The sequence below is a fragment of the Hipposideros armiger genome, unplaced genomic scaffold (genome assembly GCF_001890085.2).
Source record: "Hipposideros armiger isolate ML-2016 unplaced genomic scaffold, ASM189008v1 scaffold_96, whole genome shotgun sequence".
Classification (NCBI taxonomy): domain Eukaryota; kingdom Metazoa; phylum Chordata; class Mammalia; order Chiroptera; family Hipposideridae; genus Hipposideros; species Hipposideros armiger.
The window spans coordinates 339,653-365,102 of NW_017731446.1; the positions used below are offsets into that span (position 1 = coordinate 339,653).

Here is a 25,450-nt window from a genome sequence, read left to right on the forward strand (position 1 = left end):
TAATTTTAAAATACTTCATTACTAAAATTGCCAACCATCATCTGAGCCCTCATTGAGTCATAACCTTTTTGCTGGTGGAGGGTTTTGCCTCGATGTTAATGAAAACACAATATTTGCAAAGCACAGTAAGACAAGGTATGCATGTGTAGACTCAGTAAAGTTGTTTAAAATTATTATTAATTATTAAATAATAATAAATTAACTATAAAAATTCATTACTCTAGAGTAGGCAAATTGATAGAAAGATAGTAAATCAGAGGTTACCAGGGACTGAAAGGAGAGAGGAAAGCAGTTATTGCTTAGTGACTCCAGAGTTTCTGTTTGGGATGTTGAAGATGGTTTAGAAATAAAGATGATGGTTGCACACATTGTGAATATACTTAATGCCACTGAACTGTGTGCTTAAAAAGGGTTAAAATGGCAAATTTTGTTATATATGTTTTACCACAGTAAAAAAATTTTGTCATTATCAGTTAGAGATAATACTTAAAATTTTATAGGAGAAATGACTTGATATTTGGGATTTGCTTTAAAACACTCAAACAGTAATCCCAACAATAGTAGTTGAGGGTGATAGATGGAAAGGATCAGCAAAATGTTGATAACTATTGAAGATAGGGTTTTCTATAATAAGAAGTTTTTAAAAAAATGTTTTGGAGGCTAGCCATTACGTTTCAGCTACTTAGCCTGACATTTGAAGCTTTTTGCCAATCTGTCTCTTCTCTTTCGCAGGAGACTCAGCTCTCACTGCTCAGCCCACAGTGCCCTTCCCTACGGTCAGCTGGCCTGTGCAGTGCTCTGTGCACAGACATCCTCTGTGCCTTTGCAGTCATCTTGCTTTTTTAAAAAAATTTTTTATTGGGGTGACAATGGTTAGTAAAGTTACATAAGTTTCAGGTGTACAATTCTGTAATACATCATCTGTATATCACACTGTGTGTTCACCACCCAGAGTCAGTTCTCCTTCCATCACCATATATTTGATCCCGTTTACAATTCTGCTTATGTGGCGGATTCCTACTCATTTTTAAAGACTCAGCCTTCCCAGACTTCTCCAGGCAGAGAGAACTCCCTCCTTTGGGTTCCCACAGTCCCTTGTTTATACTCCTGCTACAACTTATACTCCATATTATGATCTTGTATTTATGCTTCAGCTTTCCACTAAACTGTGAGCTTCTTGAAGGTAGAAGACACTTACTTTTCACTGTATGTCTTTCTGAACTATACGAAACTTTAATTAATTATATTAGTTGCAGGTGTACAAAACAATATGATTAGACACTTTTTTTGGTTTGTTTTAATTGTGTACTTTAAACGTTTTTTAAAGGAAAAGATTGAAAGTTGCAAATGTGAATACTAGTTATAAAGTGTTAAGAGTTGAAAGAGACCTTAGCAACTACCTATATAGATAGATATTGGTCTCCTTTTCTAGACAATGCTTCCTCTACTTCACAACTACTAATGCATTTTTACATTTGCAGTACATACCACTGAATGCTCGATAAATTGTCTTTACTGACAAACACAGCCTCTTTTTCTACAGATTGAAAAAAGCCAACTACCTAGCTTGGAGTGTGTAGATACACACTTTTTAGAAGAAACCATTAATTTTCAGCCATGTCTTGTCAGAGCAGCAATTAAGTGCCTGGGGGGATGTCCCTGGGCCAGTGGAATCTGGCTAGTCAGCTGGCTAAGGGGGTAGGTGAGTTGGGACTGCCGCGTGTTTGCAGTACACATCTTGCCAGTAGGTGGCGGCAGGCGCTCACAAATTTTAAGACCAGTAGGCCTGATTTTACCCTTTGATGTAGGGTGAGAAATAAGTACCCTCTATTTCCAGTTTATTTCCTAACTTCTTGATGCTTAGAGATGCTTGGCTGTAGGAACAAGGCTTGAGTTAGAGACCGCGAGAGCCAGAAACTAAGCAGCTTGTTAAAGGTAAATGTCCAGGCCAGCGCTGAGTTTTTACGGTGTGCGAGGTTCCAGAGCTCGAGGAAAGCCTTTTCCTTCCTAAGTGCCTTCTGGAGTGTATTATTAGTGCTTTCATCTTCTAGCTTGAAGTTTTTATCCTTGTGCAAACCTCAGTCATCTAGGGAGGATTTACACTCTAGGCTGTTTTAAGTTCTTTAGCTCCAGTTGGATGGGATTGAGAACAAATTTTCATATAGGGAAGGATAGGGAAGAAAGGGCATGACATCCTGGGATGTGTACATGTGGGAAGAGAGAAGATGGCTGGGCTTACAGAGACAGACCCAGATTACTCAGTCCTGGGGGTGGCCTCTTCTCATTTTCTACATTTGTCCAGCCAAAACCATCACTCCTGATATCTCCAGTCAATAAGCAAGCCCTGATTGTGAATTTACTAAGCACACAGCTCAGTGAAGGAGTTGGAAATTTATAGATACAATGATTATATTTGTACAGGCCTTAGCTCAGAGCATATAACTTGATAACAAGATATACCTTATTTTGCCATGTATAATGCACACCCATATTACTGGCCCAAACCTACAGGGGAAAAAAATCTTTTGTTTTAATTTTTTAATTCAAATTTTTATTTGTTTACATTTAGGTACTTGGGGGTTTTTTTGTATTATAAAGGAATTTTAGCATTTATTTTTTAACATATTATGGTACAAGAAATCATATATAGCAAATAGTTACAAAACATAAGAACAGATACAAGGTACAAGAAATTTTATGTACTGGTAATAATATTGACGCATCATAGAAGGCCAAGAACTCTTCGCCATTGCAAGTTCATCGTAAGTTTAACAAAACCAATTATCGTATTCCAGGGTATTATTTTGCATACGGATATTGTTATTGATTTCTAGAGTTACAGTTTTAACTCATAAGCATAAATAAAAGAATTAAAAACATTTATATAGATACAGAATTAGTACTGCTCTCACAAATTTAGACAAAAAAGTGAGCATTATACATGGCAAAATACGGTAATCAATATTTAAAATCCAAAATGTTCTGGAAAATCCAGGGCTCGCATATGGATGCTCCTTGCTTTGAAGCATTATTACATAGTGGTCTGAGGCTAGGGGTAGGAGAGGGGTGTCACAGATTATTAGACAACTGAGTTTAAAAGGTGGTATCAGATGATGATGTTATGAGCCAAATATGAACAGACAATAAATGGAATGAAAATTCAAAAGAGGAGGAAGAAGCCATGTTGGCTGTGGTAATAGTAAAACAGCAATAATATGTGGTACATAAATGTTTGTTACATTTTGCTAATGGTACTTCATATTTGCATAGCATTTCAGAGTTTCCAACACTTTAATGTCAGTTATTCTCATCTGGCCTCATTAAGTCTTCACAACAACCTGAGTCGGGTACTATTAAATGAGGTAAAATACATAAAACACTTAAAATAGTGGTTGTTACATAGTGAACATTTGCTGTTATTATTAATTCTGTTTTATATATGAGAAAACTGAGGCTCCCAGAGAGGCAGTTACTTGCCCAAAATCACAGAGCTAAGAAGTGGTGGGACTAAGCCTGAACTCAGCTCTCCTGGCTCCTCTTCTTTATAGACTTTTCTCCATTAGCCCATGCATAAAAGAGGGGTATTGAAGCTGGGCTTGCCTACGTTGGGCCAAGTTTGGAGGTGGCTTTAGCAGAGAAGTCTCTGAAATCTTGTTCCTTAGCCTAATGAGCCCTAGTTGGCTGGTGGATGAGAATTGGTGAGGGTATTCAGTAAGAAGAAGAGTTAAATCTAGAAACCTCTACTCGTTTCAGCAATAAGGGGAGATGGTCCATCAAGGAAGCTGAAAGCCATTAAACTCTCATAGATCCTCAGCTGCTAGGCTTGTTAAGAAAATGTTACAATGGGGGGAAATTGACAACACAGGCACTATAGATATTTTTAGTCTGTGCTTCAAGGATGTACATCTTGGGTTCTGTTTAGGATTGAGCACAAGGGGGTGGATTTGGATTGATTTGACAAGACTGCCAGTCAGAAAGACCTTACTGAGCATCTTTCTTGTGCCTAGCTTATGCAAAGGACTGTGTGTGTGTGTGGCGGGGGGGGGGGACTAAGGGAGGTGAAATTACTTTCTAGAACTTTTAAACACTGGAATGGTATAATTTTTCTTGGGTGGGGGCAGTGTGGCACTAACAGTGGCAACTATAACTGTATCTATTCTTTGCAATAGCAATTTTGCAATAAATTATTTGTCCTTCTCATGTACAAATGGTGACTATAGTTAATAATACTCTATTGTATACTTGAAATTTATTTGAGTAAATCTTAAGCACTCTCAACACACACACACACACACACACACAAATGGCAACTATGTGAGGTGATGGATGTGTTAATTAACCTTATTATGATAATCCCATTTCACAAAGTATATGTATGTCAAATCATGGTGTACACTTTAAAAATATACAATTTTATTTGTAAATTATATCTCAGTAAAGCTAAAAAAAATAAATTATTTATCCTATGGATATATTCTTAAATGTAAATCATTGTAGCACTGTTTTGTAATAGCAAAAACAACCCAAAAACTGAAAATCTAAATGCTCACCAATAAATATTGGTTAAGTTACTGTATGGCCTTCAAATGGAACTATAAGTATTAAGAAAGAGGTCCATAAATACGTGCTGAAAGCATATCACTAAGACGTATTGTTTTTTCTTAAACTTTATTGGGGAACAATGTGTCCCTTCCAGGACCCATCAACTCCAAGTCAAGTTGTTGTCCTTCAATCTTAGTTGTGGAGGGTGCTGCTCAGCTCCAAGTCCAGTCGCCGTTTTCAATCGAGTTGCAGGGGGCGCAGCCCACCATCCCATGAGGGAGACAAACAGGCACCTTGTTGTTAAAAGCATACGCTCTAACCAACTAAGCTATCCAGCTGTCCTAAGATGTATTTTTAAGTGCAATAAAAATCAAAGTTCAAAAAGAAGAGTTTATGTAAGCATGATGCCATATGCCTGTTTGCATATATGTATGCAAATATATGTACACATTTTCCTACACTGGAAGGATATGCTTGCAACTGATAACGGGGAGCATATGTGATGAGAGGAATGGGAAAGGAGAAACTTATTCTTCATTTTATTCTTTTATGTACTTTTGAAGATGGTTGATGGGTTTAACTATATGACATACTTCTTTTTTTCTTTCTTTTTTTAATTTAAGCCATTTGCCTGAGGTCACATAGCCACGAAAGGGTATCGCTAGAATTTCCACCTGGACTGTAATTCCAGAGCCCTGTAATCCAAAACCCTTCTGGATTCTAGCACACTGCCTCCTAACAGTGCTCTGTTAGTATCAGGAAGTACTTCTGTCATTTGCTTGTAAGCTACAAGATTTTTCATGAAAATACCTGGAATCAAAATATCCAAGGGCCTGGAGCTGGGAGAATGTGTTCATTCTTCAGAAGAAGGCTCCATGCCCCATTTGCCTGCCATCTTGGCTCTTTTTCTATAAGATTATGGCTCAGCTAAGAGAGGTCAGTGACCTGGAGCCAGGAAACACAGACTAAGATTTCTAACAGGACAAATTACCTTAAGGAAAAGGCATTAAGATAATTGCAGAGGTGGGGGTAGGCATGAAAACAGTATCATTAGCCAACTTGGTCAATGGGCAGATGCAGGAAGTGGCAGATAAGCCCAGCCAGAATCTATAAATATACTTCAATATTAGTGTTCAAAACCCACAAAATAAATGAGTGAATTAAAAACCTTGGCAGCATGTCATCACCTAGATATAAACTTTGTTTTAAGCTTAATTCTTAGGAACTTTTCTGTGATCTGGGCATATTATTTAACTGCTCTGGGTTTCAGTTTCCCCACTGGTCAAACAGACAGCACCATCTGTCCTGGCTACGTGAGAGTTGTAAGGAACAAATAAGTAAGGAATGTGCTTTGAAAATACAAGGCATCATACAGAACAAGAAGTTATTGTTAATGTCTCTGAGACTTACAGAAGGAGAGCTATTTAGAGACAGGAAGATAGGAAGAAGCATCCAAAAAGCATTGCTGGTAACAAGGTAGACACACATCTTACTAACACAAGAAAGGAACCTCATGTATCATTTACTCTAGTTCCTCCTTTTTATGGTCATAGACAAAGACCTACAGAATCCAAGATCTGCAGAGCAGTGATAGTGCCATGCGTAGACCATTATTTAAACCCATAAATAAGATGGGACGGTAGTTAAAGGGATGGGATATACTACAGGCCCCTTGCCCATGGGGCTCGCTGAGCTGTGAATGTTGAACAGGGTCCTGGAAGCAAACTGATGAAGCTTAGTAAGGAATTAGGGCAGAGGTGGGGGATGGACTTCAGTGATCCAGCTCCAGGATGGCTGAGTGCCTCTGAGGAGCAATTTAAGGGTGGCCAGGGACTTGGATAGGACAAATGACAACTTCCTAGAACAGACTGTTCCAGAACCCAGAGAGGAAAGGAAATAGCCTGGCCTCATCCTGGGTAGTTCACAGGAACCAGAGTAGGAAGTATTTGTAGTGGAACTAGTACTCACAACATCAAGTCCCTTTTGAGTGGAAGAAAGAAAATGGGGAAAAAAACGTGCAACGCAGCACACATGACAAGTCAGTTTTTGTAATGGTGGGCGTGAAGATGGAGAGAATGAATCAACAGAGGGAGACAGTGCTGTGCAGTGCCAAGGGCATTGGACTCACTAACTTGCCGTATGACCTGGAATATGCCATTTTCCTCCTGACTCTTGGTTTCCTCATCTCAAAAATGAAGACCTTTCTCCCTATCTCCTAAGTTATTAGGAGGATTAAATGAGATGTTCTTGAAAGCAGCTAGCACACAATTCCTATAACATGATGCCCAATGTGTTAATTGATCACTGTATTTTGGAGAGGGACTTCTAGAAAATCTCCAGTGAAACATGCTAATTTGAAATTTCAAGCACTGGGAAAGCAAGCCCGAGTTAGCTAACAGGTACAGTGTGGAAAGGCCCTTTTTACAAATGGAGAACCAGCCTAAGTGGGCAGATAAAATCTTATGCTGGGGAGGGTAGGTTAAGGGCAAAGTAGGAATATATATAAATTTAAGCATAAACATAGTCTGCTTACAAGAGGTTGTCAAGCCATTAATGCATTAATGTAAGGTTCTTCTAGACCCATGACAAAATGGGAAGATAAGTACTGTAAAGCAGCTTGACTCATTTTCTTGACTGCTCAGAAAAACAGGATAGGCTTTGTGTTCAATTATAGTAGCTTTCTTCAGCATCCTACTTTTTTTCCCCCTGGTATAATTAACTCATTCTCATTCTTTAATTGTCCTTTTATCCTTGTTTTTTGGGTATGTTTGCATTTTAAATTATTAATGGCATCAAATCCTTTTTGGAAGTATGGGTATGAAGAGGCAAAATGATAACAGTTTCTTTAAAAGTAAAATTCCAAAGGTGGAAATTGACTAGAAAATCAGAGTGAAATGTGAGATGGGAGAAGATAAGGAAACTATAAAAGATTGACCTAGTCTTTACCAGGAATAACATTAGGGAAAGTCCTACTTCTGGACTTCTTTGGTAGCCAAAAGATCAGGGATGTTATCATAAAATTATAAAACCTGAGAGTGAAAAGGTTCTTTGATTTGTTTTATAGATGATAGGTGGAGTGTAAAGGAGAGAAAGTGGTTTGCTTGAGGCTGTCAATCGTGGTGATCCAACAGCAGAGTTAGGCTCGAACTCTAACCCAGGTCTCTTGACTGTTATTCTGGGTTCTGTCTGCTGTAGGCTCATCTTTGTGATAGTGAATTTCTGACTTCAAACACTTGTACAAAACTAATTTGTGTTTTTTTTCTTTTTTCTTTTTCCAGGGCCAAGTGCTTTCGGGGCAAAAAAGTCCTTGGAGATTATGATATCAAAGTGGAACAGGTAATCAGCCTGAAGCCCAGAGCTGCATCTGCGTCATCACCAGTCGCCCTTGGCATTCCAGAGTGAGCCACCTAGTTCTGCGGAGTGGAGTACAGTGTCTGTCCCTGGGTTCCAGGCTCTCCACAGAAGCAAACCCACCCTTTCCCCAGGGCTTCTCTCTTTATGGGACATGGTCCTGAAGGCTGCATCTTTCCATTTTCCTGACTTCTTTTCATGGTTCTAGTGTCTGCAGAGGGGCTCTTAGGGCCCTCTTGCACTGTAGGGTTCTCAGGCTGAGGAAAACCTTAGAGGAATATCTTCCCAGGACACTGGCCACATCTCCATGGTATTGGTGGCATGGTGTTGCTGAGTTGGTACATGTCTCCTTCAGGTGTGTGGTGCCTACTCTGAGCCTGAGGCTACACTTCAGAGACAGCTTAGAAAAGAACACCTTCTTGTTTTAATGCACTGAAGTCCTGAAAGGCTCATTTTTGTCTTCCTCTATTCTTTGCTTCAGGATAAATAGAAATTAGGTCCATTTGGGTAGAAATGGGATGTCCAGCTTAAACAATACATGTATTTTCTATGTAATAAGAGCAGTTACTCATCATCCCTTCCACAGTGTGCTGTGATTTAGAAGACTGTACTATCCATTATTGCATCCAGTTCTTAAAATACTTGTAAATTGTTAGATAGGCAAGGCTGATAAAATTTTTTCCCATTTTATACATGAGAGAAACCATCCTCCCAGAGAGGACAAGTAACTTGCCTAACGTCTTATGCAACTAGTTGGAGACAGAGCAGAGCTAAAGCCCAGTTGCCTAAACTAAAACCTAGTGCTTTTATGTTGAAACTGATAGAAGTTATGTTTGCCCTGGTTCACGTTCTTGCTTTCAGAGAGGCAGCACAAAGGATGCTGGGCCAGGAGTCCGAAGACCTGAGTTTTGCTCCTGTCATTACCAACAATAAGTTTGTTTTTTTTGTTTTTTGTTTTTTGTCCAGAAATGTCACTTAATTGCTCCTTTGGTAAACAGGGATAATTATTCCTGTCCTTCCCGCCTCATACAGTTGCTATGACAGTTAGATGAGATCAGTTTGTGAGCTTTGAAAACTAAATAAAATATTTCATGGTGGGGAAGTTGTTGCTGCTGCTGCTGCTATGTGGAGGACTTGGCAAAGTCATGACTGTGGATTTATTCCCCTACTGTTATTTTTATTTATTTTTTTTATAATAGAAACACATAACATAAAATCTACCCTCCTAATCCCTACTGTTACTTTCCAGGCAGAATTTTCAGAACTCAACCTGGTGGCCCATGCAGATGGGACCTATGCTGTGGATATGCAGGTGCTCCGGAATGGCACGAAAGTTGTCCGGTAAGGTCCTTTCTGTCCTCAGAGCTACGTCACTGTCCCCAGAGTTACCATCTCTGACTTTCAGAGGTGGTTTCAAAATCAAGTGTTGGAGTGGATTAAGTGCTGTATACAGTGTATAGAACTCAAAACTGTGTCCTGTGTGGAAGTGGTGTAGGAAGGCAGAGAAAACCAGCTCCTGCCTCAGGGAGCTCTTAGTCCCATGGTAGTGAAAGCTTCATGAACTCAGCTTACTTAGAGGTAACGGGATTCCTGTCAGAGGGATTCTAGGACTCCAGCCCCACTTCATCCACTGCAGCTCAGTGCTTTTATCCCTGGAAAACAGGATTCCATTGCTTTAAAAAAATTTTTTTTTTAAGTTTGAAAACCTCTAACCTAGTTCAACCTCCTATGTTTACATTGATTTGCTTATGTTCACTCATGAGTTGGTAGCAGAGCCCTGTATTTTGTGTGAATTCTGTTAACTCTCAGTCCTGTGTTCTTTCTATATTCCTCATTCCTGGGAATTCATGTCTGACAGGAAAGCCTAGACTCAGAAGTGGTGGAAGAAAATTTGTAATTACAAAGCACTTACATGCCAGGTAGTGTTCTGGGTGACTTATAGACATGATCAAACGTAATACAACAGTTCTGTGAGGGAGGTGATGAGAATTCCATACGGAGGAAAACAGCTTCCACAGTGTTATCTTATTCTTCCCAGGGGCCCAGTGTGGCTTTGGGTCTTGAGATATCAGAGCCTTGCTGCAGGAAGAGTTTCACTTCATTCTCTTCCCTCCCTCAACCTGCAGTGCCCTGACACTGAGCCCTCCAGTGTCCAATAGGAACTGGGCCAGTGACAGGAAAGGCAAAACTCAGGTGTCTGGAACCTAACAACAAGAAATGTGAGCTTGTCTATCCCGGAGACTAAGGAGGAGGACAGAAAAGGAGGTGTCCGTCCAGGTAGGGAATGAGCTCAGGGAGATCCTACAGAGAAGTGATGGGTTCTTCCAACTGCAGGTAGAGCTCGTCATAGGATGCATCCGCACAAGCAGGTGGTGACAAGGTGCTGGGAGGGATCTGGCAAGAATAAAGCGGGCCCTTCCAGGTACCAGTGTAGGAACGCAAGAGCTGGCTGCAAGTCTAGAGTTCAGTTCCTATAACTGGGATGTAAGGTTTGATCTCAGGCACATAGCTGGAGCCAGTTTCCGAGAACTAGAGCATAAGGACGTCAGAGCAGCTCCAGCACATGCCATTCTGACTTGATGTCAAGTCCCCTGAGTGACTGAAGAGGACTCCTTCCCTTCCTACTTTAAAAGACTGCTCTTTGAGCCTGGGTGGGGCTAGAGCTGTAGGTGGGGGTTGGGTGGGTACCTGGGCTGAGAACCAGGTAGGTCATTGCACATGGTGTGAAACTGCCATGTCCTGGAACCTTGAGAATAGATGCTGCCACAGAATTGAATTTCTGGGAAGATGGGGTTGCTCAGGAGTAAGAGCATGAAAGCAGGAGCCTTGGTCCTGTGAGCAGCTGTGGCTAGGAGCTCTGCTGGCTAGAGGTGAAACTCAGGGAGCCTTCCCATGCGTAGGAACATTCTGTACTCTCATTGCTTCCTGTAGCTGTTGCTCAACCTCAATTCTGCAAAAAAATATTTGTACCTCTCCCTAGTGTTCGCTTTGGAAGAATAACATTGGGAAGCCTAGCATCTAATCTCAGCCAGCCTGGACCATTGCTGTCCTCGGGGCCTGATGAGGGCATCGCCTATTTTAAGGAGCAGCTTTCAGGAGTCAAAACAGGACCCTGAGACCAGAGATCTCCATGGCAGGGTGGTCAAGTCAGCCAAGTATGTTGTCTTCATAGTCTGCTGAGACCCCCCTCAGAGCAGCACCTCTGGAGCCACAAGGAGCTTCAGCTCTCATAGTGCCCCGTAGTGACAGGGAAAATTCTTATTCACATGTGGTGTGAGAGTCTAAGTGTTCCTTTCCTCCTGAGGGCATTTGTACCTTAGAAAAAGGCAGTGCTTAACCTAAGCGAATAAAGGAATTTCAGAAATCTGTTCCTCAAATATTCTTTAAGATGTGTGATAATACCTCATTTCTAGTTCTGGGAGACAAAGTGATGTATGACCTGAGGGGCTGGTTCAGTTGTCTCTACATTCTTCCCAGGTCCTTCCGGCCAGACTTTGTGCTCATCCGGCAGCATGCGTTTGGCATGGCGGAGAATGAGGACTTCCGTCACCTGATCATCGGCATGCAGTACGCAGGCCTCCCCAGTATCAACTCACTGGAATCCATTTACAACTTCTGTGACAAGCCGTGGGTGGTGAGTTAGGTGCCCCCGCACTGCAATCCCCCTAATAAAAGGGTAGGACCCAGGTCCTGTCTCTCCCAGTTTCCCAGGAGGGACCACTGGTAAACAAGATGGAGTAGGTACCAGCTGAGAGGATGGAGGAGGAGCTTCCACTGGGACTTGGGAAGGGCAGGCTCTCACAAGAGAACATTATTATCGTGGGCTGGGCCTTCTTTGCTGCACAGTGGACCTTTGGCCTCACAACAAAATCACACAAAGAGGGCCGGCTGAGTGGTTCAGTTGGTTAAGAGCTTGCTCAAGAGTTTGAACTCTGAGCAACAGCAGTTCGATGCCCGGCCCAAGCTGAGCAGCCACTGAGCTGCCAACAGGTGGCAGGATGGCTCAGCTTAAAAACAAACAAACAAACAAACAAAAAACCACGAAGATTCTGTGTAGGAGCTCTTACAAGTCTGTAGGCTCTGCCCTCAGCCATAGGATGCAACAACAAAAATACCTGTTTCTTGCCTTCGAATGGTCTAATTATTGGAAAGGCCTGAGGCCAATGGGGACCGAGGGAATGGCCTATCTCAGAGGAGTGTTAGCAACAGAGTCCTACCAAGTATTTTAACAACCTTAAAATGAGATTTATCCACATATGAATCAGACACTTATATGAGCTATAAGTACCTTGAGAGATCATCAAATCTCTGCCCTTCATTGTAGAGATATGAAAATTAAAGAAGGCAAGTAGAGAAGTATAAAACTACTTACTATATGGTACCAACTTCTGAGATTTTCCTATTTTAATTTTATTTAATCCTCACAATAACCTTACAAGGAAGATATTATTTTCATTATTATCACTTTTTACAGAGAAATGAGACCCAGAAAAGATTAAGCAACTTACCAAAGTTATAGAGCCAGGATTTCTCTAGGTTGCACTGCCGCTCACATAAGTTGAGTTACCAAAATGAGGAAGAAGATAGCCTGGTGTTCTCTTTCTTGGCCAGTCTGGGAATCTGGGAGGCAGTGGAAGCTTTTGAGCAGAGAGAAAGAGTGGGACCAGGAGGGAGTGTGACCTATGATGGCTACTGGGGCACTCTGGCCTTCCCTCTGACAGCTGAGGGGACCCAGCTCCTATAACTGCTGCTCCAGGCTGGCCCTCTCAGAGGAAAACACCTGCCCCTAAAAACATGCCCCTCTTCTTGCTTTTCAAAATCAAATGTGAGCCATCACATGCTGGCTTGCCAGGAGTCATGGCACTGGTGCCTGATTTTGAAGTTGAAGTTTTTGGATCCCAAGCATTTCCACCACTTAGGGAGCTGGAAGGGTTTTCTTTTTAACCGAACAGATCCATTGCTTCTGCTTTTGTTCTTTTTTTCACACCCTTACTCAGTTTTCCTGTTCCCTTGGAAGCCAGGGAGACCTGACAGTGTAAGAGAAAGACCAATGAATGAGGAGTCAAAAGATCTGGAAATTGCTGTGGTTGAGGAGAGAGGGTTGGGTTCCCAACCTCCACTTGTTCAGCCTTTCTCTCTGTGTGCCCTGAGGCATCTGGAATTCTAACAGAATTGTGTGATTTCAGTGTGTTGCTAGTCACAAAAGGGCACATATGAGGCCTTCCCCAAGCTTCTTTTCTAGGGACCTGCCCGTTCTCCTTAGTCATGTGACCTTCCCTACTGCACATGTGCCCTACTCCTTCCCCCAGCCCCCTCAGTAGCTGTTAGATTTTGGCTTTCTCAAAGCCACACAGGGTGATTCTGCTGATTTCACTAATCAGCCTTCTAACTAAACCTCTCTGTGCCACGGTTTCTTTGTCTGCCACCAATTTGCCAGCCTGGTTATTACAGTCCCCTAGTATATGGGATTTCTTATGGAAACTAGTTCCCTGCTTTATGTTTCAAAACTGTGCCAGAGGCCAGGGAGGGGAGGAGGATCAGAGAGCCCATGCCTAGGGCTTGGCCCCTCCTGGGATCTGGGATCTGGTGAGGGTTCACATTCTCACCCATTCACAATCCCAGCCCATTGCCTTTGGCGTCACATGAGAACAGCAGGGCTCCCTGGCCAGACACCAAGTTCTCCCTTCATTTTTACTAAACAGCTGCCACACTAATGGCATTTTATATATTGTCCTCTGTGTATTAATGGGAGTGAACAAACTTGGTGACTGAGATGATGACTTTGGTTCATATTTTCTAAATTTCTTTATTGTGGGTGCTCTTGGTGTGAGGAAAGCCCGTGGTTGGTTGGAAAAGGCTCTACCTGGCGTCACTGTGTCTTTGAGCACATCTCCTATATCATAAATTGGTCAGGACAGGCACACTAGGATTTTGGAAAGAGAAGTGGACCTATCAACGAAAATAGCATTCCAGAGAAAGCAAGAATGTCATCAACCCATATCACTGCTAATAAACCCTGTCACTCTATCTGGGTTTTTTAGACACAGATGCACTAGGGTTGAATTAAGCATTTTATTTCTAGGAGGGATAAGGATAACTTATTAAATTCAGACTGACCTTGAAATCCCATTTCTTCCAAGAAATATTTCCTGATTCATTGGATGAGTGGTTATAATGAACATTATCTTCCTATTCATTGCCAATACCACCCCCAGCTCACAAATCCATTTTGTCTATGCATAGAGGAAATAACCCTTATCGGATGTTACATTTGTTTAATTGGTGACTGTGTACTTGTGACTTACTCTAAGTTTCTAAGGAGGCAGGGGTCAGTGTGAAGCCCGGTACCTTGCGTAGATAGGGACAGCTGGAGATAAGGTAGAGGAGGGTAGGGTGAGCCCCCAGAGTCCCTGGGAACTGGCTACCATTTTAGTCTTGGCTGTCCCAGGACTCTGAGAGTCTGCCGCGGGCCTTCCTGGCACCAGTGTGGTGTCTGTGTAACTCTCCCACATGCTGGGAAGATAGAGACCCACATGCCTTGGTGCCACGCCAGGGCGTGGGCTGCAGCAGGACAGAGGTTGTAGGCAGAGCTGGCGGGGGACTTCTGGGGAACCTTGGGAGCTCAGACTATCCAGAAGCAGAGCAGGAGTCCAGCCAGGCCAAGCTGGGCAGGCAGGACTTATAGGTCAGATGAGGTGGTTGAGAGAATCAGAGAAGGCAGGAAAGATATGAGGAACTGGTCTTGATAGTCAAAGCAAGTTGAAGACCCATAGACAGGCAAGGACAGCAGGGAATAATGGAGAACGCACTGGGCAAGAGGAGGCCTGGGTGCTGCCTCAGTGCAGCCGCAGCTCCAGGCGTGATCCAGGAGCCTAGATTTCACTTGGCTTCTCTAGCTTCAGTCTCCTCATTTGTAAAATGAGATGTTTGGTCCAGAGCTCTCTAACGTCTCCTTCAGTAATAAAATATTAGGGCCTTGGGAGTCCATGAGTCATACTTTCAATCCTGGTGAGGCATTAGAGATCTAGAGTCACCTACCATGTCACTAAGGGAAGTGATCCAGAAATTCCAACATTTTCCAGCATTTCAAAAATAATAATAAAATCCTGTCTTTGTCACAGAAGGACCACAACAGATGATCACTTAAACTGCAGTTTGATAATGGAGTTTGGGAGGAAATACAATAAAATACGTTCTTTGTAGTAAAAAAGTTTAAGGACTGTTCTAATTCAATCCTCTCATTTTAAATATGAAGATAATCAGGCCTGGAGAGGAGAAATCATTTGCCAAAGGACACCTAGCAAGTTAGAGGCAGAACAAGAATCAGAAGACCCCAGTTTTCTAACAACCCAGTTCTGAGCTTTTACTACTACACCCAGGTCGCCCCCACTGGCTCATATGCTAACATCCCTTATAGAGAACAGGACCTGAGTTTTTGAAAAATGTTCTAGCTTTCCTTTCTCTGATAAATAGAAGGCAGTTTGATCTGGCAACTTTCCTTCTAAGAGTTCCAGATATTGGTGGCTTAGACTGAAATAACCCAGTAGAACTAGAGGGAAGATGCTGGATTATCCCTGCTGCCAGTGCGCTGGGGCCAGGTGTGTGGAGGTGTGTGTGAATGGATTGAGCAGGAAAGTCCTGTGTGTGCTTCCTGTGGAAGGTGCTTGGTCTCTACAGAGTCTGAAAGACAGCTACTTAAGGGAATAGGAAGAGTTAAGGATTAGGAATAAAGGGGCCTGGCTATGAATCTGGCTCAACTACTATGTGACCTTGGGCAAGTGACCTCTTTGGGCCTCAGTTTCTTCACATATAAAATGGTGGGGAGTGAGGCAGAGGGTGCTAGATGTTTGCCAAGGGCCTTTCGATCTTGACATTATGTGTACTTCACCTCTTCCTCAGAAAGCCATTCTAGTTTCTCATAGGTGAAGGGTCCAGCTGAGTAGCAAGTCCTAGAAAGATTGGCTCTGTCTGTTCTATATACATGACCACCAAAATTTTCCTGAAGAACAGTTTAATTCATGACCCCCTTGCTCTAATTCTGATGACTCCATACTACCTATAGGAAAAAGCTTCCATTCCTTTGCCTGGCATTTGAACTTCCAAGACTTGGCCCCATGTTACCTATCCAGCTTCATCACTTGCCATCTCTAGAAATGTAGGTGTTCAAAGTTAGAGACCCAAATTTCAATCCCAGCTTCACCTCTTTGCAGCTTTGTAACTTTAGGTAACTTTCCTACCCCTTCTGAGTCTCATGTAAAATGAAGATGATAAAGTACCTAGTTCTTTAGTTTAATATGAGTACCGAGTGAAACATCATTAAAATTGAGTAGGTACTAAATGAATGTTAGCTCATTCTCTCCTTTTCCCAACTAAAGAATATGTTCCTTGGGAATAGGAATTGTATACCTTTTTTATATCCTCAGAGTGCTTTGCACAAAGCCCTCAACAGAACAAATGTTCAATAAATATTTGTTTGATAAATTGTTGTTTTGTCTGCCTGTTGCATAAGTTGTCTAGATAAGCTGAAACATTTGCTTCTCTTTTGCAGTTTGCCCAGCTGGTGGCCATCTACAAGACACTGGGAGGAGAAAAGTTCCCACTCATTGAGCAGACATACTACCCCAACCACAAAGAGATGGTAGGTGATTGAGTAGGGACTTTAGTCTCTGCTATTTCCACTCTGAGCTTAGTCACATGTGACTATGGGGCTCTGAAGAGAGCCTCAGCATCTCAACCCCAGAGATTCTGTTGGGGTTCAACTGTGGACCTGCTTTGTGGAGCCAGAGTGACTGGATTTTAGCTGATAGAGCTCCTTGCCTCCAAAATCAGCGATAGAAGAGGGAAGAGCAGAAACAAGGCAGTTGAACTAGATGAGAAAGTAATAAACCTTTCTGTGGATCAACAGTCGGAAGATCCCACTGCTTTGGGTTCTAGCCCTGACCCTGCCACGTGTCATTGAACTAGTTATATTCCCTCACTGTGTGTCACTTTCCCAATTGGAAAGTCAAATGAGCAAAATTATTCCTGACCAGGATACCTAATTTGGTACTTAAAAATTTAAGTGAGTTTTTTAAGTAATAGACTTTGGAAAAGTGTGAAGTGCTCCTCAGATGTAAGGTGGTATTCTTGTTATTACCAGGCCCTTCCATTCCCTTGGCTTTGTCAAGATTGCAATAAGACTGGGTTAACACTATGCTTTCTCTGAGGCCTTCCAAGGACATCAGAAGGAGCAGAGAGATGGCATGGTTGGTTGGTACAGAGGCTATTGCTAATGTTTTCCTCTGTGGAGACCTCGAAATCAACCCCCTTCTTCCTCTCTGTCGCCAAATCCTCTGCCCTAGGCCTTCGTGGTCAGTTGGTGATCCTGCTTAGCTCTCCAGTGGAGACTCTCTGTCACAGCATTTGAAGTGTACTCTGGGACAGATATAATGTTTGTTCCCCTCCCACTCTGTTCTCCAGAAAGGATCTCCATTTGCACCATTTTTGTAAATCGAAAGCCTTCTTCTGGCATATTGTTCATGGCCCTGCTTATCAGCAAACAACACACAGAAGATGAATAACAACAACCTTGGGCCTTGAAAAGAACTAGCTCCTTCATCTTTGTCAGAGCTTCCCCAGGGAAAGGCTTTGGAGCTTGAAGCCCTTGTCCTTAATAAACCCTTGAAACCATCAGGAAGCTTTGCAGAAGTTGAGGAACCCTAAGGGGTCTGTGCTTAGAGTTCTCATGGAGTCCAACACACAGTGGTGAGGGGACTGAGCTGAAGGGAGGATGAGGAGTAAAGCTGGAGTTTTGCTGTTGTAATATCTAGCAGGGCTGACTGCTTAAAAACAATTGAAAAAAATTGCACAGTATGTTCTCTATCTACCATCCTTTCCCCTGAAAGGCCCTTGTGTTACCTCTCTCCTGTCCTCTATCTTGAAATTTGCCCGCAAGAAAAGACCTCGTAAGATATCTCTGAGGTGTCAAAAACTAAAGGGGAATTTCAACTCTACAAGAGAAAGGCTTTTGGCTTAAAAAAAAGTTCTGAAGTAGGAATGAAGTCATTAGTAATCTAGTAGAGAAGGACTTTCTGAAAGAAAAGAGAAGCCTATGACATCAGTCAAGGGCATTAAGCATAGTTAACCTGGAGAGACCATACCTAGGTCTGTTCTTATCCAAAGAGGTGTGCCGGACTCTGCCAGAAATGATGTAAAGGGAATTACAGCATATGGAGGGAGGTTAGGTCATTGTAGATCTCACACTGAGTGACTCCATGCCCCTGCAAGTCACTCCCCCAAACAGATGAAAGCGTATGAGATTAGGATGAATTGAGATTGAAGTAGAGGATACACAGCCACAGTATGTTGCTCTTTTCATGCCTCCAAACCAGCCTGTTTATGATACTGTCAACCCGCCTTCTTGTATTGTACATCAGAAGGCTACGCCATTTCATATGTGTAACATTCACCGTTTCTCCCCATCAGGTCAGTTAAAGTAAGAAAAACACATTTTCCTAGGGAGAAAGGAAATAGTTCCGGCTTTGGAAAACAAACTAAGCCAGAATCAAAATTTTCAGTAACAGGTATTGACTAGACTAAAAGGGTTTGGAGGCAGGGCTGAAGGGCCGAGGGCAGGATTGAAAAGTCATTCTACTTTCCCTAGCCTTTGACAGGTTCTGGGCTGGGGTCTTGGACACAAGCTATAATATGCCCCATCCCTGCTCTAATGCTAGCCAGACCATCCGCTTGGTATTTCTCATTGGCTGGCAACAATGAGGCAGGTGGTGACAGGGAAGGAGAACTGTCTTGGTCTTCAGAACTCCTGAAGGAATGTGGTGGTCACTGGTCTCTACTAGGGCTGGATGATATCAACAAACTCCTTCCTGAGGGGCAGGCGTCCCTGGTACCAGCTGCAGGTGCCATCCACATGCTTCATGCAGACATAATGCTGGGCCTGGTACCCATAGAGCTTCCGTTCCAACAGCCAGTCTGTCCAGAGGCACTCGTTGGGGGCCGAGATGGTACACGGCACTGTATAGCAGGTGATGATCTATAGTCATAGTTACACAACATCAATGTGAGTGGGGTGTCCTTTTTCTATTATTGCCTTTCAGACTCCTACATATCCTTACAGCCTTGCTCAAATGCCCCTGCCTTATGAAGCCATTCCAAGTCTCTAAAATTCCCTGAGTTCTCCTTTACTTATGCCCCCCACATATAGTATTGCCTCTCTAATGGCATCTCTGGAATCAGACGAACCTTAGGGTCCTTACTCTACCACTGATCTTCAACAAGTTTTACTTCCTAGAGCATTAATTTCTTCACCTTAAAATTGAAATCTTAATTCTTCATACATTTGTTATAAAGACTACATTAAAATATTTTAAATAAATTGACCATTACAGGGCCTGGGAAAGAGTAGGCTCTCTTTAAACGGTAGCTATATTATCTCAGTCTGCCTTATATGATGTCTGCCTTCTGCACCAAAATATATATACTTTGAGATCAGGGACTATGGACTATTTTGCTTTCCCATCTCCGACTTCACACATTGCCTGATCCATGGCAGATCTCAAGTATACTATACTAAGTGAATAAACACATGCCTGAAGGAAGGAATACATGAATGGTGAGGCTGAAAGCCTCAAGACCCTCCCCTACCCACAAAAGACCTTGAAAATGGACATTCTCTTACTTGGCAGCCACAGTTAAGATGGTAGTGGTGATTCAGACTTTCTCTCTGCAAAAAGGATAGGTCCTCCCAGGGTTCGATGTAGTTGCACAGATGGATGAAGACTTTGCCATCATTGAGGACCTGACCTTTAAGGGAAATGGAGGAGAAATTAGCATGAGGAATCTGCTCATGAAGCTCCAAGAGCCCAGGTCCTTGAAGAGCTCAGAATTGCAGCCTCTTCAATGGCTTTTTGGTGGCAGTAGTGACATGGAGCTCAATGAAGGGACCAGAAAAACCTCTATAATCTGTATATCAAATATTATGTTTGTACAAAGGAGAGTTGTGGGATGAAGATCTTTTCCTTGAGCATGGTGCAGAGAAGAACATGGGCTTTAAAGTCAGACTCTTGGTAGAACCCCCTTCTTTTCTATTATTTACTAGCTGTGTGACCTGGAAGGTAAGAATAATAAGGTTATTGCCAGAATTAAATGAGAGAATATTGGTAAAGTTCCCAGCACAGTTGTGGGCTCACAGAAGATGCTTAATAAATAATAGGTCCCTTCCTCTTTCCAACTCTTCCCTGTATCTACACAGGTCAGTCTTCTGCCCCATTGATACCTATCTTGGTAAGTCTTTCCCTTTCCCCATAGGAAAGTTCCCATTTTTTACTTATCAAACTCTTTCCTAACTTCTAAAGACCCTTTTCAGTACCACCTCATCCTCAAAGCCATCCCTGACCATGCAAGCCCACACCTCTTAGGATTTTAGTTGCTCAATCATTTACTTGTTGAGCAACTACTAGACCTGGTACCAGGAATAAGGAAATAAATATGACAGGACCTTTGCCTTCAAGGAGCTTAAACTAGTAGGTCAGACACATTAGTAGACAAAAATTACACTGTTGTGTGATTATATACAAGAGCAGTATAAGAACAAAGGAAAGCAGAATTTTCTCTGTCTGTGGAAGGGGTAGGGGCAAGGAAGGTGTGTAAGAGGAGATGATGCTATGTTGGGCCTTGAAGGAATGGGTAGGCGTTTACCTGCCAGACAAATTGGGGGAAGGATTTCTGGATTTGGGGACTATCCTGTGCAAAGGTGGAGGGGCACAGCCAGCAGAACACCTTCTGTAACTATAAGTAGTTTAGTTCAACTCTGGGGAAAATGAGGGGCTGGGAAGTGCCAGTGATAAGTGGCAGGAGACAAAGCTGGAAAGGTCAGCAGTGTTATGGTCACAGAGGGCTTTCAACATTAGGCAAAAGAGCTTGTGTCTTTTCCTGAAGAGCATGGGCATTGCTGATGACATTTTAGGAGACCCTGTGTCTTGTCATTTATCCTCACACTTGGTTAGACTTGACCTCTTCAAGGGCAGAGAGCATGCCTCCTGCTTCCTTGATGCACACAGTGCCTGGTGGAGGGCAGGCACGCAGAGGGTAGGTGCTTAGTCAGGAGGTAGCCTCATCTGCTAGTTCTAGGACGTGAAGGGCTCAGTGACATGCTCTGCCTCTGCATCTCCCATCTAGAGCCTCCCAGATCAGCACAATTCCACATCCTTAGAGCTGGGGAGCCCCTACTAGTATAGCCTCCAATGCCTATGACTTCTCAAGAGCCAAATCTGGACTGTGAGCTTTTTGAGGATTATGACCTGTTACTGAGTCTCCACTCTCCTATCTAAGGCCTTGCAGCAAGTAGGTGGTAATTCATTGCTGAATGGATGGGCAGATAGTGGAATTCCTGTTCTCTCTATCTGCTGTGTTTTTCTTTTCCTTACCTTTCTAAGTATTTTTCATCCTTTAGGGCTAATTTAGATCCCACTTACACAATGAAGATTGCCTAATTGTTTACAACCACAAAAATAACTCCTTCCCTGAACTACAAAATAATACGGTATTGCATTCATTCACTTATAAAGTCATAGTCTTGTGTGGCTCTTTAACTGTTCTGTCGCAATCAACTCAGAATGGAGGAGACCTGCCTGGGCCCAAGTTAATAGAGACAGAACCATGTTAGACTCAAGGCTCCTGTTGGGGCTGGTGCTTTATTGTACCCCCAAAATAGGACCTGGGGTGTGAGTTAGCCACACAGGCTCACTATGAGTCAAGAGTGTGACCGGATGTGGCTCTCTAAAGCTAATGCCATCGTAGGCTACAGTAACTATAATGTGTGTGTGTTGGGGATGGGGATTGTACACATACAGCCCTCCTTTACTCTGTAAACCTAAGACCTTTCCTGTAGTGTTGTGTCTAGTTCAGGGCCCTGTGCTAGGGAAGGGACAGGGACAGGCTGTGTCCCATTGCAGAAGGTGGCCAGGATAGGAAGGGGGCTGAGAACCATAGCCAGCAGACCTGAAGCTAGAGTGCACGTGTCTCTTCTTCAAGTCTCCGAGGGATCATCATGGAGCAGAGGGCAGAGCTGAATCCACAAGGGGCATATTTTGGCTCAAGGTACCAAAAATCTCATGCCAATTAAAACTATTTGAAAATGGAACCAGCTGCCCTAGGCTGGGAGAGCAGCCTGTCCTTACAATAGTGAAGCAGTGGCCAAGATCACTGTAACGAGGACTTTTGCCCTGAAAGGGAGGTTACCAAGGCTCTTCAGTGGCTGCCTCTTAGCAACACAGCTCTGCTTTATGCTCAAGAAAATGTCACCTGGCTCAGCTTGCTGCCCAAAGGTAGCCCTGGCTCCTCCTTGGCTGCCTTCCTTAGGACAGAGACTGTCCTAAGTCTGGGGCCACTTGCTGCTCTTTCACTTACCAGTCAAGAGATACTGTTTCTGGCTGTTTGCTTCTAGTTTCACACCACAGAGGGAGGAATCAAAAGGTGTATAGACATACTGAACATCCTTGACTTTCTCAAACCCTTTAAACATCTGAAAGGCAATTACAAAAAAGCAGTATTGGGTCAGTGAGTCAACTTTATATCTTAACAGGAAAAACTTCTTATTTCTCAGTCTAAAAAAATTAAGCAAAAGTCTAGTTCAGGATTTGGTCCATACAGATGGCCCAACTGGATCATTTCTCTTTTAAAAAATCTGAACCTTGGTTTATTCCAGTGAGAGGGGAGGTACCTCTAGCATCCCCATGCACAGGCAGCTAAAGGACTAGAGGGACACTGAGGGCCTGTCCTGGACTATCACTCAGATATCGTGAGCCCTGCTCCCAGCTTCTCATCCACTTCCACTTCAGCATCTACACCCAGGATCACTGAGCCGGGTTGCCGGACCTACCAGCCCCACCCTCCCCAGAACACAGACCCCTACTCCTCCCAAAAGCCCAGGGAGTAAAAGCCCTGTCCTGTCCCCATGTACCTTTATCTGTTTGATTTCATACCGGATCATTTTTTGAGTGTCAGTAGGGTCTGCACTGGCAGGAACTACCTTCTCACTGGAGATTTTGGCCCGGATGGCTGCATAGGAAGCAAAAAGAGGGAACCTTCAGCAATCTGTGGGAGCAGTCCATGTAGGATCCGGACAACCTGGGGCCCCTAGAGAATTGTGTAGGGGATTCTGGGTTTATGTCTTGTTTGCTTGTGAGGAGGATGATGTGAGAGAGTGGGGATCTGGAAACTCCTCCTTTGCAATCAGGCCTGTAGGGTCCTACATTCTTACACTTTACCTGCTAGTTTTGAGAGTCTAGTTCTCCATAGCACAGGGTACGAGGGGATGGAGGTGGGCGTCAGGATAAAGGAGGAAGGAGGAGCCCCTTGAGGGCAGTCAGTGTGCAGTCATCTACTGATGTAGCCCAAGGACGGAACTAGAACCCACCCAGCGTTGATATTAGTGAATGTTTATTGACTTAATAAATGATCTGACCCTGCACAGAGGTAGTTCATCTCTTGCCATTTGGGCATTAATCGAAAACTGTTTATGAAGTTCTTCCTCTGTTCCTGGCCTAATACTAGGTACTAGGCCCATAAACATGACTAAGACAGAGTCCCCCGTCCTGCAGAACTCTGTTTAGTGGAGAACACACTTACAAAGAACAACAGCACAGCACACTAGATGTTAGAGATACTGTGGTAGCACCAAGGAGTCAGGAAGCCTTTACAGAAGAAGAGATACCTGAGTAAGACCTGGAAGGATGAATAGGAGTTTGACAGGAATTTAAGGGTGGGGGAAGGGCATTCCAGGCAGAGGAAGAGAAAGGGCAAAAGATGTGTGTTGGGGTGGACACATGGGGTCTACCTCAGTTATAGTCCTGGACACAGAGCACACAGGGATGTTTATAATGAAAGCCCAACCGCCTGGCCTCTGGCTTCCCCCTCCCCCCACCCAGTAGTTCAGATAATTATTGGATAGTTCCAGTGACTTGTTCAGTGGCACTCCATAATTGCAGTAGGCAGGGGTGAGGGTGGTCTCTGGTGGCCCCTTACAGTCTCTATTTACTTGCAAGTCAGCCAGGCTCTGTGCTTGCAAGGTTGCTATGGTGCCGGCCTTGCCCAACCCATCAGCCCCAACAGGAGGCAACTGGTGCGGAATTTGAGCCCCTTCTTTAACCTCCACACTACAGGTCTAAAGCTCGGCCCCATACCAATCCCACACAACCACCCGCGGCTGTGGGCCTCCTAGGCATCCGGACTCACCAAGCGAGGAGTGGCAGAAGTGCTGCTGGGGGTGCGCGGGGGCGCAGCTGCACGCCTCGCCCAGCCCCGGCGGCCGCAGAAGTGCCAGCAGCCGCAGCAACAGCGCCCAGCTTGGCACGGTCCGGGGGCTCCGGGGCATGACACTGCAGAGCCCTGACTAAGCCTGTGGGGTCTGTCGGATCAAATAGCCCCTCCAGGGCTCTTTCAGAACCTCTTAAGCCCCTCGCCCTAGGCTTTATGAGGGGGACCTAGGGCCAATCCCGCCCCGATGGGCTCCGCCCTCCTTTGGCTGTAGGCCACCCGCAGCTGCAGGACCCGCGCGCCCGGCCTTCCTGACCGACAGGCTCAATAAGATGAAGAGGGAAGCCAGGAGAGAGGCCCCTAGCCTCTATTTCCCTGCCTGAGCAATTAAGCCGTCCAGCTTGGAGGGAAGGGGAGAGGGGATGGTGTCATGGCAAAAAGAAAGTGCAACAAAACAAATGCTCGAGGCAGAAAGAAGGAGGGACTGTGATTCAGGCAGAAGGAACAAGAGTGAGGAGAGACACAAACAGAAAGAGTGAGACAGGCAGAGTCAGAGAGAGGCAGACGGAATTACAACAGGCAAAAGAGACAGTGACAGAGAAGGACGGACCCCTTGCTGAGCTGCACACTGGGAATGAGACAAGCTACTCAGGGCTTCTTTCAGCTGCAGGAAGTGTTTTCAATGCCCTATTTAGGAGGCTCCAAAGCAACAGTAAACAGTAATGGACTAGGACAGAGAAACTTGGGGTGTGTGTGTGTGTATGTGTGTCTTGGCTCTGTCAGCTGGGGGGTGGGGGAGAGATGTCAGAAAGCAGCCAGTGCTTTAGAAACCCTTTCCCGTACCCAGAGCCTCAGACTGCAGATGGCTGAGGACAGTGCACTTGGTGGGAGCTCAAAGCAGAGTACCCCATCACCTAGGGCAAATCTGGGACCTACTTCAAAGCCCTCTTCAGACCCTAGGCTACACTGACTCCTGTCTCTTGTCGCTACTCACTGGAGAGACTATGTCTTGTTATATAAGCTTAGAAAACAAAGATGCAAGGCACTTCCAGCAGAGCAGTGCCACCCGAATCTTGTCTATTGTTTGCCAGAGCACAGTGCTCCCCGGCTCCAAATACAGAGACCCACAGGATTATTGCAGAGGATGGTGCCACACGGTGCTGAACTAGATAGGAAGCTGGGTTCTGATTCTGTCACTAGGTACCCTTATGACCTTTGCCTCTCTGGGCTTCCCTTTCTTCTCCATAAAATAGGGCTGAACTATATGATTTCCAAAGCCCTTTGAAGCTCTTTGCCCAACCCTCTG

The 25,450-nt window shown here is 43.9% G+C and overlaps 2 protein-coding genes across 2 annotated transcripts in view; one reads left to right on the forward strand and one right to left on the reverse strand.

Moving 5' to 3' along the window:
• SYN2 (synapsin II) overlaps positions 1–25,450 on the forward strand; it is a 180,249-nt gene that overhangs the window by 122,589 nt on the left and 32,210 nt on the right. Inside the window, exons 2-5 of the mRNA XM_019645999.1 lie at positions 7,821–7,878; positions 9,143–9,234; positions 11,371–11,527; positions 16,442–16,531. Of these exons, the coding sequence (XP_019501544.1) occupies positions 7,821–7,878; positions 9,143–9,234; positions 11,371–11,527; positions 16,442–16,531 (397 nt within the window). The remainder of the gene's footprint in view (positions 1–7,820; positions 7,879–9,142; positions 9,235–11,370; positions 11,528–16,441; positions 16,532–25,450) is intronic.
• Positions 18,238–24,765, reverse strand: TIMP4 (TIMP metallopeptidase inhibitor 4). The gene is made up of 5 exons (XM_019646000.1): positions 24,124–24,765; positions 22,850–22,947; positions 22,297–22,411; positions 19,568–19,692; positions 18,238–18,922 (listed from the first exon to the last, which is right to left on the reverse strand). Exons 1-5 carry the CDS (start codon positions 24,260–24,262, stop codon positions 18,725–18,727), a joined length of 675 nt encoding a protein of 224 aa, XP_019501545.1. The 5' UTR covers positions 24,263–24,765; the 3' UTR covers positions 18,238–18,724.

Bases quoted from the DNA above. Each gene is read 5' to 3' on its own strand.
- TIMP4 (XM_019646000.1), bottom strand. From the start codon at position 24,262: ATGCCCCGGAGCCCCCGGACCGTGCCAAGCTGGGCGCTGTTGCTGCGG. The intron at 22,948-24,123 runs GTGAGTCCGGAT...CTTCCTATGCAG, and splicing joins CTTCTGCCACTCCTCGCTTG to CCATCCGGGCCAAAATCTCC. The intron at 18,923-19,567 runs GTAAGAGAATGT...CTATGACTATAG, and splicing joins ATCTTAACTGTGGCTGCCAA to ATCATCACCTGCTATACAGT.